Consider the following 17,575-nt stretch of genomic DNA (forward strand, 5'->3'; position numbering starts at 1 on the left):
GTAACAGCTGATTTAAGTAAACTGGTACAGCACCTTGGCTTTAGTTAAAGTGGGCAAAGATCCAGGGCTCTCCCGTGGCCACAAACAGTCAGAAGTTTATTTCCAGTCACTCATTTGCATCATCCTTCCAGTAAAAGAATGCTACATTATTCTTTCCATTGGCTATCAAAACTTTTCTGGCCTCACTTTGAAAAAATCTTTTAGTATCAGGCTCCCCCAAAATATTTAGGTACCACGATTCTCCTGAAACTCTAAAAATCATCAGCTGTGGTTTCTTCACCCAGATCCACATCTCAAATTCAGGGCAGACATCCAATCCCATATCCTCATATCCCCCTGTGTACACTTACATGGCCTTCATAGCTTTTCTTCAGAGATCCTAAGTGATTGAGGAAACGCATTCCCAATCCACACCACTGCTCAGCTTCCTTGTATTTACCAACAGTGTACTGAAATATTCCTGTATTCCAGGCTCTTGTCATCAACCAAAGGATTTCCATCTCTGGGTAAGCATCCTGAGGTAGCAAACAAGCAGCAGCAGTTCATCAGAAAATAGAATCTTCACTTTAAAACTGACAAGTCAAGAGTGTTTTAGAGTTTAGTTTTAGTGTGGGAAAACTGTTGGGTTTTTTCCTCCTAAGCAAAGGGAGAAAAAGCCCTTACAAAATCCAAGGAAATTTGTAATACAGTCCTAATTATCCAAGAGACATTTCTCTGGAGGTCATTTCAGTGTATCTTTTATTGAAGAAGTCTTAGCAGCTCCACATATAACACTATGTAATGTTCATTTTACTAATGATTCTCAGTCTAATGAGAACTTTTTTCAAATGTGCTCAGGATCATCTCCCAATCTTTTGGTTTCCTGTTCAACTTACTGTGCTGCTGACTACACTCAGAGCATCTTCAAAGTAATCCCACACCTCCTGCAGCACACAGGTATCCAGGTCTGTTAATCCAGTTGGCAAAGAAATGTTAATCAAACTGTGTAAGCATTTACTGAGGATTGAAAGAGAGCAAAAGAGGAAACATTAAATACTACATGCACAAACAGTTGGTTTTTAGTATCAGGAGCACACTGAGTTATGCCTCTATGATTGTCAGACAGACATGTCTACCTTGGTGCTTACTACACTCATATTCCTGTAGCAAAAACATGCATTTTCATGTATCAGATCTTATTCATACAAACTATGCAAAAACAGAGCCAAGAGCAATTAGTACTTAATTATCTTCATTGCTGGTCTCTACAGTAACACAGAAGGAAAACCACAGTATTTCCTAGGGTGTTACACATGACAGCAAGAAAAAAGTACCTTTCCTAACTTCACCAACAAGAGCTACGTAGGCAGCATCCTCAGAAAATCAGTAGCAAATACAGGGTTCTGAAAACAGCTCCTTCTCAGTGTGAAGTGAGAAAGGCAATATCAACAGTTGCCTTTGCCAAGTGCTTACTTCAAGGAACTTGGAAAGGATAAGTAACACATAAATATGCTAAATAAATCATGTATGTACTATGGCATTGGATCACTACCTTACAGCTCATGGCTTTCTTCTCAACCCTTAATTTCTCCTCATTGTCTTGGAAATATCCAGCTCACTACTGCAGAGCAACAATTTGAAATGAACACCTTCCTCACAAGAAACAACCAGAGACCTCTTCTGGATCCAATTTTCATTTTCCTTCCTCAATTGATTAATTTATTGGAAACAAGGCTGTGCCAGAAAATAAGCCAAGTAAACAAACTGCAGTTAAAATATCTATTATTAGACAAGTACATTGGTTGGCCAGCAAGAAGTAGAACCTTGAATTTAAACTAAAATCCACTTTTTTTTTTCAAATTGCAGGCTTTATTCCCTGTCAGCCTTTCCAGTCACAGGCTCATGGCAAAGCTACGTGATAATACTAACCTAAATTTTACAGCATCAATGACAGCCTGCTTTCTGTGAAGGTTTAGTGCACTCTTGAGAGCTTTCTTACACAGTACAGGATACCGAGCTGGAGATTCCATTGCTAATGCTTCAAAGTAAAAGAAAATAGAGAAGAATAAAAAGATAAATTACTGAAGTCAGACTTCAATCTCATAGGTCACTAAAATAAACTACAGCATGTTTCCAGATCCCTTGTGAAAAACAACTGAAAAGAGATTTGCTTAATGCCTGGGTTGGTTGCAAGCTAGTGCTTCTCTCCCTTTTTCTTACCAAGGACATCATCAACGAGGATGAGGCAGAAGCACAGAAAGCTTCATAATTCACTGCTGTTTATCTCCAGTGCAGTAATACAAAAATATTGTGGTGGGGGGCCCTGTCTAAAGAGTTTTGTTTCTCCCCTTGAACACGAAAATCCAGATGGAAACCTTATGCAGGAGCAGGATTTCAGAACGGTGTCTCCAGGCACTGGAGCATATTCCCTCAGGGCAAGGAGAACAGAAGGTGTTTATGCAATCCTACAGGACACCCTCCAAAGACTCGGCAATTCTAAATGCTCCTCATCTTTCTTGGATCCTGCTCTAGATTCTCAAGCATATTTTCATGGCTAGGACTTTGTGATGAAAATATGGCACAGTGTAGAGAAGTGCTATTTACAAACTGACTATACAAACTTTAAGTTGAAACTTAACGTTATCTTAGTGGCTTAAATATACTGAAAGTATCTATCCAAAGTCCACAGCCCAAAACTTCTGCACTGGGGCATGAATCAGTGAGGGTCATTCTCTGGCCTTTGCCAGTCTGGAGCTTGTAAAAGTTTATCTGAAAAATCCTTTCCAGACTCACAAGATATATGAGTGTCTCAGGATCTAGAAATGGAAGGATATGGCAATTTTCTGGTTCATCATCTATGTCATCTGGTATTTCAAAACACAGCTTTTCTAATGTTGCTGAGATCCTAAGCATCTTTGCTCCAGGACAAAATATACATGGTTAGATCCATTTTCTGCATGTTGTACAATACATGATAATCCTAGTCACCTCAAAAGAACAGGAAAGAGAAATGAAAGCTTTTTTTTTTTTGGTGACTTGGAAGATCTATAAAAGTCCTTACATGCAATGATTTCAAGTGTCTTGATCTCTATTTGTGGTTGCTCCCAAACTGATTCCATAAGATTGTGAAGTGTTGGATCATTCAGTTTGGATCTTGCTTCAAATTCATAAAGCAGTAACAATGTGTCTGTTGGGTCTTTAGCAAAATCTCCTACAAAAGAGACAGGATCACCTGTACATAATGATGAATTTTCTCAAAGCCACAGGGTGTACTATAAGGTATAAATTTTGCTTCCAAGAGGCAGGAAAACCATCAAGGCACTCAGACTTAACAGTAGAGCAAGTGAATTTGCCATTCAAGGAATACCTAATGGAACTTTTCTACCTATATCCTACCAAAAAAGTGAACCGTGAATCTGCCAGGATAACAGTCACTTAACACCTCAGCTTTTATCATAGCATCTATCTGCTCCAGTAATCTCCATCTGAGACAGCAATTCCACATGCTCTGTATTTTTCATTAATATTGTGACTAAGAGTTACATGTGCTGAAAACACACACTTTGTAGCTTACCTGTTAATTTCAGAACCTTCCATATCTCCTTGCATGTCTGAAGATGTTGAAGGGCCTGACTAAAAAGCTCCGTCTATTTTACAGAATTAAATAAGTTATTTTGGTCATAGTTTTAAAAGCAAAAGGAATAATTATGTCAGAACTAACTGTAAAATAAATTAAGAATCAGCCTAGTTAGTAAATCACCTATATCAGTTAGTGGGTTTTGGGGTTTTTTTTTCTCTTTTCCAAAGACCTCCACATCGCAGACAAAGCCACTTCCCACTGAACATTTCATTGGCCCAGAAAGAACCATCCATGTTTCTATGGGACATAACTGTTTTAGCTCCCAAGCACAAAATAGTGCTATTGAGACTGACAAACCACTTAATGCCACAACACAAACTGCTGTGCATTGCCCTCCACAGAATTTTCTACAATCACTCTATACCAGACTTCTGTAGTTCCTTCACAACCACTGTGTGTTTTCCTTAATCTTCTTACCACAGTAAGCACAATGCCCTCTTCCTCCCCCCCACCATAAATAGATATATGCAGAAAAACAAACAAAAAAAAATGGTGAGCTTTATCACAACCACAGTGGTAACTACTTTCAGCAACAGCAGTAATTGTCTTTCTGACTAACCCACATTTAGCAGCAGACTCCTTACAATATATCTATTGTAGATTGAAATTCCTCTAAGAGAAGATATTGCCATGACCCTTTACTGATACAAACCCATTCAAATACACTGAAGTCAACAGAACTTAATTTACAGAAATCCAACATTTACAATTGTCTGGAAAGGTGCATCAATTCTAAGTAACTATGAAATATTCCCTTGCTTACACTCTCAATATCCCATTCTGAGTAAAAAAGCTAAGACTTCAAAATCAAAAGGAAGAAAATGCTACACTGGTACATTCAGAAATAGTTAACAGGCTTTGCCTTACCTGTTCTGAAGGTGTTACTTGTTGTCTCCCCATTTCCAGATCAACTGCAGCTGCCATTAACAGGCATGTCTTCTGAGCAATCAGAACAGCTTTGTCAGAGGGACAAAACTGGGACAACTGACACCAAAAATAGGAGAAAGTAATGAGAATTTCGCCCATATCAAGCAATTTGCTTGTGAACAGATAATTGCTGACCCTCCTCTATGACACTTGCAGGAACCAGTCATGAGTAGTATATATATTCACATTGTAATTTTACTTGTACAATTACGCAAAAGGATCATTTAAATATAAAGTGTAAAGCTGAGTTGGAGCCCGTTCTCTACAAACATATACAAAACTGACAGTGTTGGTAGAAGTTCTGCATAAAGATTAGGACTCAAGTACTTAACATGTTTTTATTAATGATACAGTTTCCAAACATCAGAATCCATTTATTTTAGAAACTTCTCGTTGAAGTCTTAAGTTTATTGCATCCTTAAGAAACAGAATGTAAAGTATGACAATAATGCACACATTTTGTTTTACAAGTCAATCTCCTTGTGACAAAAATGCTCCAGCTTCAGAGCATACAAGCATGTCTCCATGGAGATACCCAAACCATGGATGTGACTTCTAAAAGAACTAGACAGATGAAAATATTCCTCAATCAGACACACTATTTGCAAGAGTAAATACCTTGAAAGACAGTACAAAAAAATCCCTCATCTTTTCAGGGCTGTCCTTGAACTGTACAGCTAAGTTCCAAGCTAACGAAGACATAAAGATAGAGAATAGAATAAAAATCTGCACTGCTATATGTGTGCCCATCTAATCTCTAGCAATAAGCAGTTCACGTTCTACAATTCTATTTCTGAATCAATGTCATCAACAGCTCATTTAACAACAGCAAGAAATACTGTTCCTAGTGATTTATTAAAATAGCTTATTCATGCTTTCAAATTTTGCCTTGATGATTTCATCACAAACAAGAACCCTTTCTAGCACACACCCTGCCCTCAAAAAGCATGAGCTGGGACAAGCATTTTCTTGTATTAGTTAACAAAGCTAGAATACGAGTGGAAGTGTTGAACAGTATTCCCAAGACAAACAAAATAGAAAAAGGAAAAAAAAACCCTACAACATCTTCAACCATTCTTCATTTTACCCCAGAAAGGTCAAGTAAGTGGCAATTAAGCACACAATTCTGAGTGCTAAATGGATGAGCATCTAAAGGCAAATAAATTATTTATGTATGAGAGCTTGACCCAATTAAATGTTTAGATTCTACAGCAACTTTCACATTAATTTATTCTATAGGACATGTTTTTGTAGTCTCTGAATTGTTTATCCTGTGAGTGAGAATGCTGCCTTTGAAAGGTCATGAATCCATTCATTCTCATGTCACTGTATTTGACCTCTGCTGCTTCTCCTCCCCCTCCCTTGCTACTCTTTACTGGAGCACGGTTACACTGTGAGGATGTGTGCAAAAGCAGATGTCTTCTGATATTGACTGCACCTGTTTCTCTCCTGTATGCTCTGACAGAAGCATGAATCTGAAAAATTGGTTCAACCTGTTACCCTACGCATATATTTTTATTTATAGACAAGCAAATGAACTAATCCTTTAGCAAAACAGTGTAACAAAGACTACAAAATGAGGATCCAGAGACAACACTATGCAGAATGCTTAGGGCAGCCCCATGGGAGCTGCATTTCCCACTAGAAACCACTTTATCTGTGATAATATTTGCTGTTTAGATTTCACAGTCTGTAGTTCAAGGCAAACTCCAGGGCTGCTGATTTAAAAGGACTAAAAAAGACAGAGGAGATTCAGTTTAGATTTTGAGAGTGCAACCTACCAACTTTCCTAAACCAGTGAGCTTCAAGGATCCTCATGTCCCCTGTAAATTCTTCTTCTGTGAAAAACTCAGCAAGTTTCTTGTGAGCTGCAGAAAACATAATTCAATACAAAAGTACCACTTTCACAGCAGAATAAAAACATTTCCAAGTCTAATCCCTACACTACAAAACAGATGTTTCCAAAAGTCCCATGTAATTCCTGATGAAGACTTATTCTCACAACTTAAATCTAATATTCTTCAGGAGAAAGCCCTATAAAAAACAACAACACTTATTTCACACCCTGTTCTGTTGCTGCCATAATCAGTATTTTAGAGAAGATGCAAACAAGTACTGCCTCTTCTAAGTTTACTGACACTGAAGTCTAAAGCATAGGAGTTTTACTTAATTTCACAAGAAGGGGGTTTAAATTTAATTACAAGTTTGAGGCCTTCCTTCTAGAAACCTTTTATTGATTTAATTCTACTCTTAAATCTATTCTACTTCAGCAGTACTGCAAGTTTTTGATAGCAAAGACCTGTAGCACTGAGATCCAACTTCACAATACTATTGACTCTCCAGCTTTCGCTTTTATTGATTTCACTGGGAATTTGAGAGCCTGGACTGAAATAAGGAGTCTAAATATTTCATTGGTATGGATCTAATCATATCATAAAATGTTCACATACAGAAGAACTCCAGAAAATGCAAATAAAACAAAAACATACCCAAGTTCAAGTAAGTCACTATTGAGTTGATATCTTCATCTCTAGAATGGAGAAAAAATTTAGTTTTAGAAAATTGATTAATTTTTTTTCAACAGAATGCATTATTTATGTTGGAATATATTTTCCCAGTTATGGATAGATCCACTCTTCTCACTCAGAACTTCTCAAAGATATCCCACAAGAGTCAAAGTTACAGAGATTGCTTCACTCACAACCTCTATTGAAAATACCTAACAGGTATATGCATTAATAAAAGAAGAAGGCAAAGAACAAATATTTAAAGAAAAGTTTATACAAGTCGAAAATATGTTCCTATGTGATGCCATTAGGTCAAGCTAGGAAGTCATCTGGGTGGACTTTTACTAGCATAAAAAATAATCTCTTGATTACTCTGCAAGAAAAAAAGCCCAGAAAGAAAACATTACACAATTTGAACAACATATCCACCATGAGAAAATGGTTTTTCAAGCAGACCCACCTTTTCTCTGCATTTTCTGCCATGACTTTTGACAACATCAGACGGACCAAACATCTAAATATGAGAAAAATAAGCAATGAAGAAACAAGATTTTTTTTTCAATGGTGTACTTTGCCCTAATTTTCCTGAAAGAATCCCACTTTTCTTCTTTATGCTTGTTCTTGTAATTATATTGAATTCTTACTTTAAGGCTGCAAACAGTTGTCGGCAGTCTTGCAAATGTTCAGACAAATACTCTAAAGCCTTGATAGCCACAATTTGTTGGTCATTCTGAAAAGAATTAAAACATGTTTTGTATATCCTGCACTACCTCAGTTACCACAAAAAACCCCAAACCAAAACAACAACAAAAACCCAAACAAAAACAAACCCCAAAGCAACCACATATTCTAAGTCTGTGCAGTCTAGTAGCAGGAAAATGAACAAATGCACAGAATTGCCTGAGAGTGCAGAGAAAGCTCTAAGGAGAGATCATATGATTCCCTGCACAAAGAGCCTGTGGTAAGAGCAGGACTAGTACAGGTTGGTAAGGCTTTCATGCCTCACAGGGCTAGGAACAAAGCCCTAATAGCCTGAAATGCAATCAGCCAGTTCAGACATCGCTCAGGCCACCAACCAAGAGGCAAGCAGGAGGGGCAAAGGACTTTCATCATTGATTTATGTGTATTTTATACACAGGTTCCCCCTCTCACACCAAAGATCAAATCCCAGAGGCAGAAGAAGATGTAACTTTTTGCTAAGGAGAATTTTACAGAAATACACAATGTAATATCCAGATGCCAACATTCGTAACTCAGAAATCTTTATTTTCCTGTCAAAATTTTAAAAGATACCACTTATTTCTACATGAAATTAATTTCTACTTTCCATTACCCAACACATTTGAGCAAGACCTTTGTTGTAGAAGCATGAAATACTAAGAAATCCATGAAATACAGAGAAATATTAAAACTAGGCTAGGTTAAAGATGTTACAGCTGTCCTACTTATATCAATAAAGGAAAGTAAAGACAACATTATCTGCTCTACCTCTAAAGCAATTTGGGCAGCTAAACTCAAGAGGTTGCTGCCTGTATTTTTATCCACTCTCAGCTTGCCTTCATGTTCTGATGTCTTTTCTGCTAGCTTCCCCATTTCAATAACAGCTTCCACAGCTGAAAGAGACAGAGGGAAAAAACAACATTTTTATAGAAGCAATTGGAAGGTGGAAAATTCTACTGTTTCAATGATTTATGAAAGGCTGTAAGGTTTTTTTTAATGAAAAGCCAAGACAAGAAAACCTGACAATACCAGCACTTCTCCCCAGATATGCATTTCTGCCTAGGGAGGTGCCAAAATGCTTTCCAGGCTACTAATCTAAGGAAACAAAGATGCCATACAAATGATGCTCATCTCACATCCTTAATTTTGTTCTGCTAAGTAACTGTTTGTTACCAAAGACAGAATACTTTCTCTAATACATTGTCTGGGCATCATTCCAAGCTCCCACATCTTGGCTTATGCTAAGGGTGGCACTGCTTTTATGTTCACACTGTGCTGTGTTTCCCACTCTATATTATGTGAGCAAATTATGCTGTCAATAAAAGTTGTATTGAGAATAATTAAATGGCAAAGAACTCATTGGAAAATAAGCTCTGCACATTACTCTGTATTCTAAGTAACTATAGACTGTATTTCTCAATTTTCATTACTTGAGCTAAGATCCTCATTAAAATATGAAACAGCAGAACTCATTATAAAGAAGAAAGAGGCTACAGAGATACAACATTCTCTAAGTCATCTCAATAATTCATGCATTTTTTGGTAACTTCAGGCTCCATTTGTCCAGAGAAATTAAGAGCAGCAATAATGGTTCCCTTAAGGTTCATATTGTATATGCATACAAAAAAGCAGAGAGTGATTCTCACCCTGGGATGCTGCTATAGCTTCTGCCCAAGGGAAGATTATCCTCCCCAGCCACAGGCTCCACCCAAACAAAATCAAATACAGCAATGGACTCAGCATATTACATACTGTGTGCAAAAAAAAAAATCCCACTTTTACAACTTAAATCTACAGCCTGACATTTTCAATGACTTTAGAGACCCTTTTTCTAGCTACCCTCTACTGTGTCTTTCCCAAGATGAACAGTCCAAAGCTGCTTAGTATTTTTTAATATATTTGGCACTTCTGCTCCTTGTAGTGGACCCTTTAACTTTCAAGTTCTACCTTTATCAGTATCGTTCTCCATCACTGCAATCTTATAGACACTGAATTTAGTAAAGATGCTGTTTGGATCACACCTCTCTGCTTGTTTAACTGCCTCTTTAGCCTATTCACAGAAGAGATTAAAGGAAATCAGTAAAACATCACCTTGAAATTAGTATATAATTTGCAATAGAAGAGAGATAAAAAGATACACAAAATGTTAATGGTTACTTATAGAATAACTCAAGATGTTTGACAGGGCAACATCTGCCCTTGAAACAAAAGTGGTGAGACCAGAAGAAAGCACCAAAGGCTGACCAGAAATGAAAGAGGAAATTCCTCAAAAATAAAAGCAATGCAAATAAATACATAAGTATGTCTATATATGCATTAAATATACCTTGTCAAGTTGTTTCAGATGAAGATAGCAAGAAGCCATGTTTCTCTGCAGCTTAGCCAAGTTCTGATCTATCTGCCCAGGTGTATAAAAGCTGACTGAATAATTGTACCAGTGAAGGGCTTCAGAATAGCTTTTCTCCTAGAAAATATAAAAACAAAACAAAACCCAAAAAAACATGACCATATTTGGATGATTAAACTGCCTATGTCTTCCCAATTTTTTTTTTTTCTCAAAAAGGTCACAGCAAATGAAAGATTTAGATAGTCAAGTATATTCCAGTGTAACCTTCAGGTTGTGCCAGGTGCAGAATCCAGCACTTGCCTTTGTTAGATTTCATACAGTTGGTGAGTGCCCAGCCCTCTAATTTACCCAGACACTTTGAGAGACAGTATGCAAAGCTGAACTGAAATCCAAAGAGGTGACATCAACTGGCTTCAGCTGATCAATGAGGTGGGTGACCTTGTCCCAAAAGGAAATAAAGTTTGACAAGCAGGACTTCCCCCTCATGGACTAGTGCTGGCTGTGACCAAGGACTGCATTGTCCTTCAGGTGTTTTTCAATAACTCCCAGAATAATCTCCATAATTTTACCAGGCACTGAAGTGAGACTGACAGGCCTGTAGTTTCCAGGGTTGTCCTTCTTGCCCTTCTTGAAAATTGGGATAACTTTTGCCAGCTTGCAGCCAACTGGGACCTCTCCAGATTCCCAAGATCATTCAAAAATCATTGAGAGGCCTCACACCTGCCAGTTCTTTGAGTACTCTTGGATGAATCTCTTCAGGCCCCATAGCCATGTAGGAACCAGCTGGAACAGGAATTCTGGCATTAACTGTTCCCATGCACAAGCCTTAAGATGAGGCTACCTGAAACTGGATTTTATAACTGAAAACAGCACCCAGATGGATGAAAATAAAACTAGTGCCAGCTGGAACAAGGCTCTTAGTAACAGTTTGCACTCTAACCAAAAATAGACATATCAAAGAGGTCAGGAAAAGATTTTCATTTTCACTGACATAAATGAGAACACTACTATTTGGTCCCAAACCTCATAACGTTTGGCAGCTCTGTCCCACAAGATGATGTGCAGCTGATTCAAGGCTTCAGGCAGCAGCTGTTTCCCAGTATAATGACCTGAAAAGATACTGCAAATCATCACTTTACAAAGCACACTGAGAAGCATCTAAGAACTATCCCATAGCCTGCAACAAAAAACAGGGACACAGCAATAGCTTCAGCTAGGAGCCAGAGTTTCATATCCTGTTTATGGAAAAAAAAAAACAAGCCAACCAATCAACCAACCAAAACCCAAAAAAACCCAGTGGGTAAGAGAAAAATATTTTCATGCTTGAACAATGTAAATGTAGCTCTTGCTCCTAGCTAGATGCAACATGAAATAGGATTTGTTTTACAGCAGATCTGATAGTCAAAAAGTACTGCAAGTGCTACAGGTCCAACAGACCTGAAAAACAAATTGTTATCCAGCTGCTCCAACAAGGATATGCAACCTGTCTTATACTGACAAACAAAAATAAATTGGGCTGGATGGACAAAGTATTAACATTACACAGAACTCCTGGTTAATGTTTCTAATCCCACATGTATCAGTCACACACAGTCTACACTAAGAAGGAGGAATTGCTCTAGCAAATTAATTTAACCCTGAGCTTGATCATGACTGTCATTCAATACGGAAGTTGAGAGTTGCCAAGTAAAAGAAACATAATGGAAAACAGACACAGAGAAAGAAATATGAGAATAAGCAAAAAAAGTGAAAATTAGAATGCAAGACCTTAGCCAGCTACATCCAGCTTTCAGTAAACAGCAGTAAAAGATGGATACAGACCTATAATAACTTCTTCAATCTTTTGCTTAGCGAGCAGCTCCCTCTTATTCTTCAACAGGAACTCGATGTGGAGCAGGGTAATTTTTCCAAGGTCAGGTGAAGATTCAAATCGTTCAGGAACAGATTTCAGAAAATCAAAACCAACTGATTCCCTATTCACAGAGATGCATTTTTAAGAGGCTGCACCAGAAGAGCTGTTAATTTTCCATTCTAGAGATTAACATATTCACACCATACAGCATGTTTGTCATTCAATCACACCGACAGAATGAATCAAGGTATGAATTTGTTACAGTTCATCTATTCAATGGCAGCTTCCTCTTACCACATCCTTGTTCCACTGTACTCATAAGAGTTTATTCTTCACATTTGCTTCAAGATACAAGCATATACATATATAATCATGACAGAGCACTTAACAGGGCAAAATGTCATGCCTCAATTTATTTTGCAGTAACTTGTTATTCTTCTACTGTTTTTCCCAAGAATGATTCTAGGACTCCGAAGTCATTCTGATGGTTGGTAAAAAGAAAGATGTCAGTCTGATGATTCCAGACATATATTAAAACTACATAAGGAATCATAATCACTCCAAAGTAGGGCTATAGCACTGCATATTGCCACTACACTTATTTCACACCCTGTTCTGTTGCTGCCACAATCAGTTTCTCCTTGCTATAGAAGACAGGCTCCCTCTCAAAACCATTTACCTCACCTCCGTGAGCTCTTATTTGAAATAAAGTATCATTGTATAATAGATGTTCTTTGCTTATAAAGCAAAGAACAAAATTGTGTTTACCCCACTTAGTGATGCTTTCATACCTTCCATGCTCCAGCAGCAGCTTGGCAGTATTCAAACAGAAGTCTAAAGACATCTCAAGGTGCATGAATTCTGCAAGAGCTAGACAGAACACAAAGCACTTGAGATTATATAATCAACTTAGACACTTAATTGCTCAATTTACCACTTATCTCTTACAGCTTCTTTGAAAGACAGAAACAAAACTGAAAAAAAATACCAGCTGCCATATAATAGATCTACAACAAAAGGAAGAATGTCTATTGTGTTTTGACTTTCCTTTCACTGTACAGCTAATGCAGTACTACAGAAAGGTGACATACTGATAGCCCTGGAATTCTAGTCCTCTGCCTCTTTAAACAGGAACAGCATAGGCATTAGTAGAACAATCTTTTGCCTCAAGCTGCCTTCTATCAAAATGTCTCATCCTTATCCAACAGGAACAACCTAACACCGAGGTCGGTGCTCAGGCTGTGTGAGGTATCATATTGCAATGGGAACTACTTCAGCATAACGTCCTCAGCATCAGCTGTGGGTGATAAGCAGGTATCAGTTTTACACCACTCAGATAAAGTTTTTAAATTGTTACTTTGTGCTGAACGGTTAATAACAACATAGATACATTTGTAGCTTGCATGAGATCAGAGAAGGAATACACAGGGACAAGACTGTAACAGTTGTTAAAAGAAGCATTTCTAAGGCAGCTGATACAAGTGCACAACGTAAGATTTTAGTGAAACGCTTAAAACTTAGCAGGACTCTTCACTCCAAAGACAGAGAATTGCAGTTCATGGACACAACACTTTTCTGCCAGCCATACAAGAAAAGATACATCCATTCATTAGTAAACTTGCTTGAAAAACTGACTGGAGGCTTAGTGTTATTAAATAATAGCTGAGTGTGTTTTGATAGGCAACTCTATGGTTTCACAATTCAAACTGCAGAACACAAGTCAGCTACTGTATGTTTATTTGAAACTGTAAGTTTCAAATAACTGGCTGCTTGAAATCTGGCTGAAATTCCCCAGGAGCAATGTGGAGTTACCATTTCTGCTAGTCTGGCAGCATTCAAATCACTCAGCCCTCTGCAAGAAATTCCTCATCACATCCTACATTTCTCGAATTATTCATTACACATCTGATGCTTTCCACCCACAAAGAGTACAAAGCCTCTCTTCCTTAAGATTTCATTATTTATGAAAATCAATTTCTCTGACACATTCATTATCCTTTCTCTGTTAAAGTCTCCCCAAAAACTTTCTTATCCTCTCATTTCATAGCAGAATCAGTTCTGTTTAAGTGATAAATGTGAGGAATAAGGAGAAAAGAGTTTATTTATTATCTTGTAATACAGCTTTATAACAACACACTGATCAGCACGTGATATCTGTCAGTCAAAATCTGCAAAATCGCACACAGAGAACAGCAATGCTTCACCAGCCTTTGTTCTGTGCTGACTGTGTAAGAGTCAATGCACCTTCACTGAGTAATCTAATGCATATGTCTAAATAAACTGTAGCTTTACACTGCTGTATTTTCACTGTCTTCATTCTAAACAGCCTTCAGAGTCTTCCCCCTACCCTATTTGCAGCAAGGCTATTTAAATCAGCATCTGGATAACTCCTCTATGAACACTGAGTACAATGTCTCACACTTCAAAACCAAAATGACATTTAGTTAATGCAGATTCTGCCAAAAACACAAGAAATGATTGTTTTTCTATGTACAACACAGGCAGTCTCCTTGGACATGGAGTAATATGACCTCACTATGAAACCTAGAGAGAGCTGTGATACCTGAGTTGATATCTTCATCTGATGCTCCACTTTTAAGAAGGATTTTAACTTTCAAGAAAAACCCTGCTGGATGCAAATTCTCCTGCACAATGAAAAGCAATACATTAGCTGGACAGCTCTTTGTAGAACACAGATCCTGTGAGAGTGCAGCACATTCATAATACAAACAAATATTAAGAAATCACATATTCCCCACCGTAATCTTCAGTTCCATTTTAATGACTGAAACAAGTGGTAGGCAACTTATGCAATAATTTCTTCCCAAATGCAATGTGCATCTTTATTATTTATTCTTACACTGCCAAAGGACCACAAGGATAATGAAAGCAAAAGATGTAAAATTCTCATTTTGCTGTGGCCCATTTTTGATACTTTTAAATAGAAGCTGAACATTACTGAATGATAGAAACATTTCCTGCTTTTCTATGTGTGAATTGGCTGGATTAATCTAAAATTAATATGAGCAGATTCAAAGTAGTTTATAAAAAGAAATTTAGGGGGCAACAACAGTGGGAGCAATTGTAAATAATGAAGACTGTATACTAAAGCTCTCACTAAGTGCATATTTCAGGTTCTAGAATAAACATTTTCTTCTGGGTTTCCATAACCTCACACAATATCAAAATGTGCATTATCAAAAATTATGATAAAAACACTTTCTGCCTCAAAAAGCTTTGCAAAAGTAAACAACAAAGAGGACAAAAGGCTTAGACACTGTAGTAGCACATCATTTGCATGACTATACACTGCCTTTTATCCTGAGCTCTTGAGCATATGCATCATGATCTGTCTGTAATTCAGGCAGCATGCAGAAACTGAATTTCAGCTTCCATTTAAAACGAAATTTTATACTTAAAACTTGTTTTATACAAAACAGAAAATGGATTTTTTTAAATGATCAACCGAAGAGAAATAGGAATTTTTCAGATTTCATTTACTCCACACTAACCGGAAAAGACAGAACAACAAAATTAATTCAAGTCTTTGTATGGGAAACAGATGGTGCAGGACCAAGAGACCTCTCTGTAATGACTGCTTAGAGGTATATGAACTTCCTTCAGGGTCATTGGTATGTTTATACACCTCATTCTTTAGGTCTGCTCACGTGCCTCTGCCCGGGTGTTGCTTTGGGGATCCCCCAGATAATGAGGTAATGGAAATAATTTTACTCTTTGTGTTTTAGCTGTGGGTTTGTGGTTGTCCCAGCTGCCTGCCTGTATCAACTCACATGTCAGAGAAATTTTAGTCACACCATCATCAAAGGACCTTACTACTCACAAATAGCACGCAGGAGGACAGCTCTACTTCTACATGCAAAAGAGTATTTTTCTACACAAAAAAAAAAAAAAAGCTGGGAACACCAAAACATCCTTAGGAGCATGAAAACATAAAGCACACACACCTCAATCCATTGTCAGGGGTAATACACCAGTGATTAATGTGATCCATATTATTATGTCAATAAATGCTTGAGTTTCATCTATTGCAATCTATAAATAGAGCAAAAATTACTACCTGATTTGCCAAGCTTATGGCTTTCAATGCCTTGTCCAGGTACAGACTGCAATCCCACTCAAAATAGGTCGTGGCTAACAATCGCAGCACTTTAGCCTGGAAACAAAAAAACAGCCACAAATGAACATACAGATGAGCACAAAAGACTTAAATTCTAAGGTCCTGAAAAATAAAAGCTCTTTGAGTCAAAAAAATGCCTGCCTGGTATCAGACATAAAAAGTGATTGCTCATTTCTGAAACATATCCAGGCTTGAAGCAATGCAGTACACACAGGACACAAATCTACTAGAATTCAGAGAAAAGCAGAAGGGTAGCAAGGAAAATCAGATAACTGGGAAAAAAAATGAAAGAAGAAATTGAAATAACAGGAGGCAAACACTTCACAGAGGAAAACAAACGAACAAAAAAACCAGGACAAAGACCAACATGATGATGGACTTCAAATATATAAATTATTTACATAAAGAGGAAGAGATTAAAATCTTCATATCCGCAGTTGGAATTAAAAGAATAAACAGACTTCTGAATGAGACAGAGAAACATCTATCAGAAATGACACAGCTGTAGCTGATGATGTATTCAAAGAGAAGGGGAATGAAAGAAGAGATGGCCTTTCAGGATCTACTTCAGCCTTACTTTCTACACTTTGATTTCTGTGAAATAGTAGAATCAAATGTGATTTATGGTCGCTCATCAGTGACTGATGCTCATAACAACTGAACTTGAAACTCTGCCAAACTTCATAGCAGACTACTGAAAAGGAGACCAAGACATCACAGGGCAGGGGTGCACAGAAGAGGCTGATAATACACTGGAGTCAGTTCAACAAAATCCTCCAATTTGTAAATAGAAATTTCTCTATTTCTTACCTGCATTTCTTTGCCAACAGAATATTTCATGTCCATCTTCCCAATGTCATAACTCTGGCTATCAATGATAAATGAAAGTTAGAATTAAACAGGATGACAGAGATAAATTTAGTATTCTGATACATGCAAAGTTCCTATCCTTTCCCACTTCCTAAGCAGTTAGAAACCACATAAATCACACAAACTAATCTCAGTAGTCACTTTTACTACAGAACAGAAAGTTTTGGTTTCTTTCTGCCCTTACATTAAAAATTGTACTCAATCCCTTTCTTCAACCTGTTGCAGTACATTCTGTAACATCTTCTATCCAAACATTTCATTAGGTTTTATCAATTTAAACTATAGAGATTTTGAAGAAGCAAGTGTTTCCAATCTCACCTGACATATAATACAGTAATACACAAAATCTATACATGACTGTTCTCTAGATCACAGCACATCAATAGCAGAGACAGAACCTGGAACCTGTGATTCCCCGTTCTTCTTCTAAAAGTTAAATGGCAGAACCCAGGAGAAAACACAGTGATAATTCCACAAAACCAGATTTGATTACAAATGCTGTGAATGAAGAACTGTTAGAAAGAAAAACAATAAGTGGGCTCTTGTTTTCTAAACTAATATATTCTTAGACCGGGGAAATCTTACCCCACTAGAT

The 17,575-nt window shown here is 37.4% G+C and overlaps 1 protein-coding gene across 3 annotated transcripts in view; it reads right to left on the reverse strand.

The window, feature by feature from the left end:
• TEX11 (testis expressed 11) overlaps nucleotides 1-17,575 on the reverse strand; it is a 31,385-nt gene that overhangs the window by 5,389 nt on the left and 8,421 nt on the right. Inside the window, exons 8-27 of one of the 3 annotated variants that reach the window (XM_017737563.1) lie at nucleotides 16,921-16,978; nucleotides 16,051-16,146; nucleotides 14,536-14,617; nucleotides 12,764-12,842; nucleotides 11,942-12,093; nucleotides 11,144-11,229; nucleotides 10,100-10,237; nucleotides 9,721-9,823; nucleotides 8,542-8,666; nucleotides 7,698-7,783; nucleotides 7,514-7,567; nucleotides 7,036-7,076; nucleotides 6,328-6,414; nucleotides 5,165-5,235; nucleotides 4,487-4,603; nucleotides 3,554-3,626; nucleotides 3,041-3,190; nucleotides 1,909-2,017; nucleotides 876-996; nucleotides 351-515 (exon numbers count right to left, since the gene is read on the reverse strand). In XM_017737563.1, the coding sequence (XP_017593052.1) occupies nucleotides 351-515; nucleotides 876-996; nucleotides 1,909-2,017; nucleotides 3,041-3,190; nucleotides 3,554-3,626; nucleotides 4,487-4,603; nucleotides 5,165-5,235; nucleotides 6,328-6,414; nucleotides 7,036-7,076; nucleotides 7,514-7,567; nucleotides 7,698-7,783; nucleotides 8,542-8,666; nucleotides 9,721-9,823; nucleotides 10,100-10,237; nucleotides 11,144-11,229; nucleotides 11,942-12,093; nucleotides 12,764-12,842; nucleotides 14,536-14,617; nucleotides 16,051-16,146; nucleotides 16,921-16,978 (1,993 nt within the window). Of the gene's footprint in view, nucleotides 1-350; nucleotides 516-875; nucleotides 997-1,908; nucleotides 2,018-3,040; nucleotides 3,191-3,553; nucleotides 3,627-4,486; nucleotides 4,604-5,164; nucleotides 5,236-6,327; nucleotides 6,415-7,035; nucleotides 7,077-7,513; nucleotides 7,568-7,697; nucleotides 7,784-8,541; nucleotides 8,667-9,720; nucleotides 9,824-10,099; nucleotides 10,238-11,143; nucleotides 11,230-11,941; nucleotides 12,094-12,763; nucleotides 12,843-14,535; nucleotides 14,618-16,050; nucleotides 16,147-16,920; nucleotides 16,979-17,575 lie in introns of those variants that run through there. The other 2 variants (XM_017737565.1, XM_017737564.1) reach the window with 2 other exon arrangements.

Source organism: Corvus brachyrhynchos, unplaced genomic scaffold (assembly GCF_000691975.1).
Source record: "Corvus brachyrhynchos isolate BGI_N302 unplaced genomic scaffold, ASM69197v1 scaffold346, whole genome shotgun sequence".
NCBI lineage: Eukaryota > Metazoa > Chordata > Aves > Passeriformes > Corvidae > Corvus > Corvus brachyrhynchos.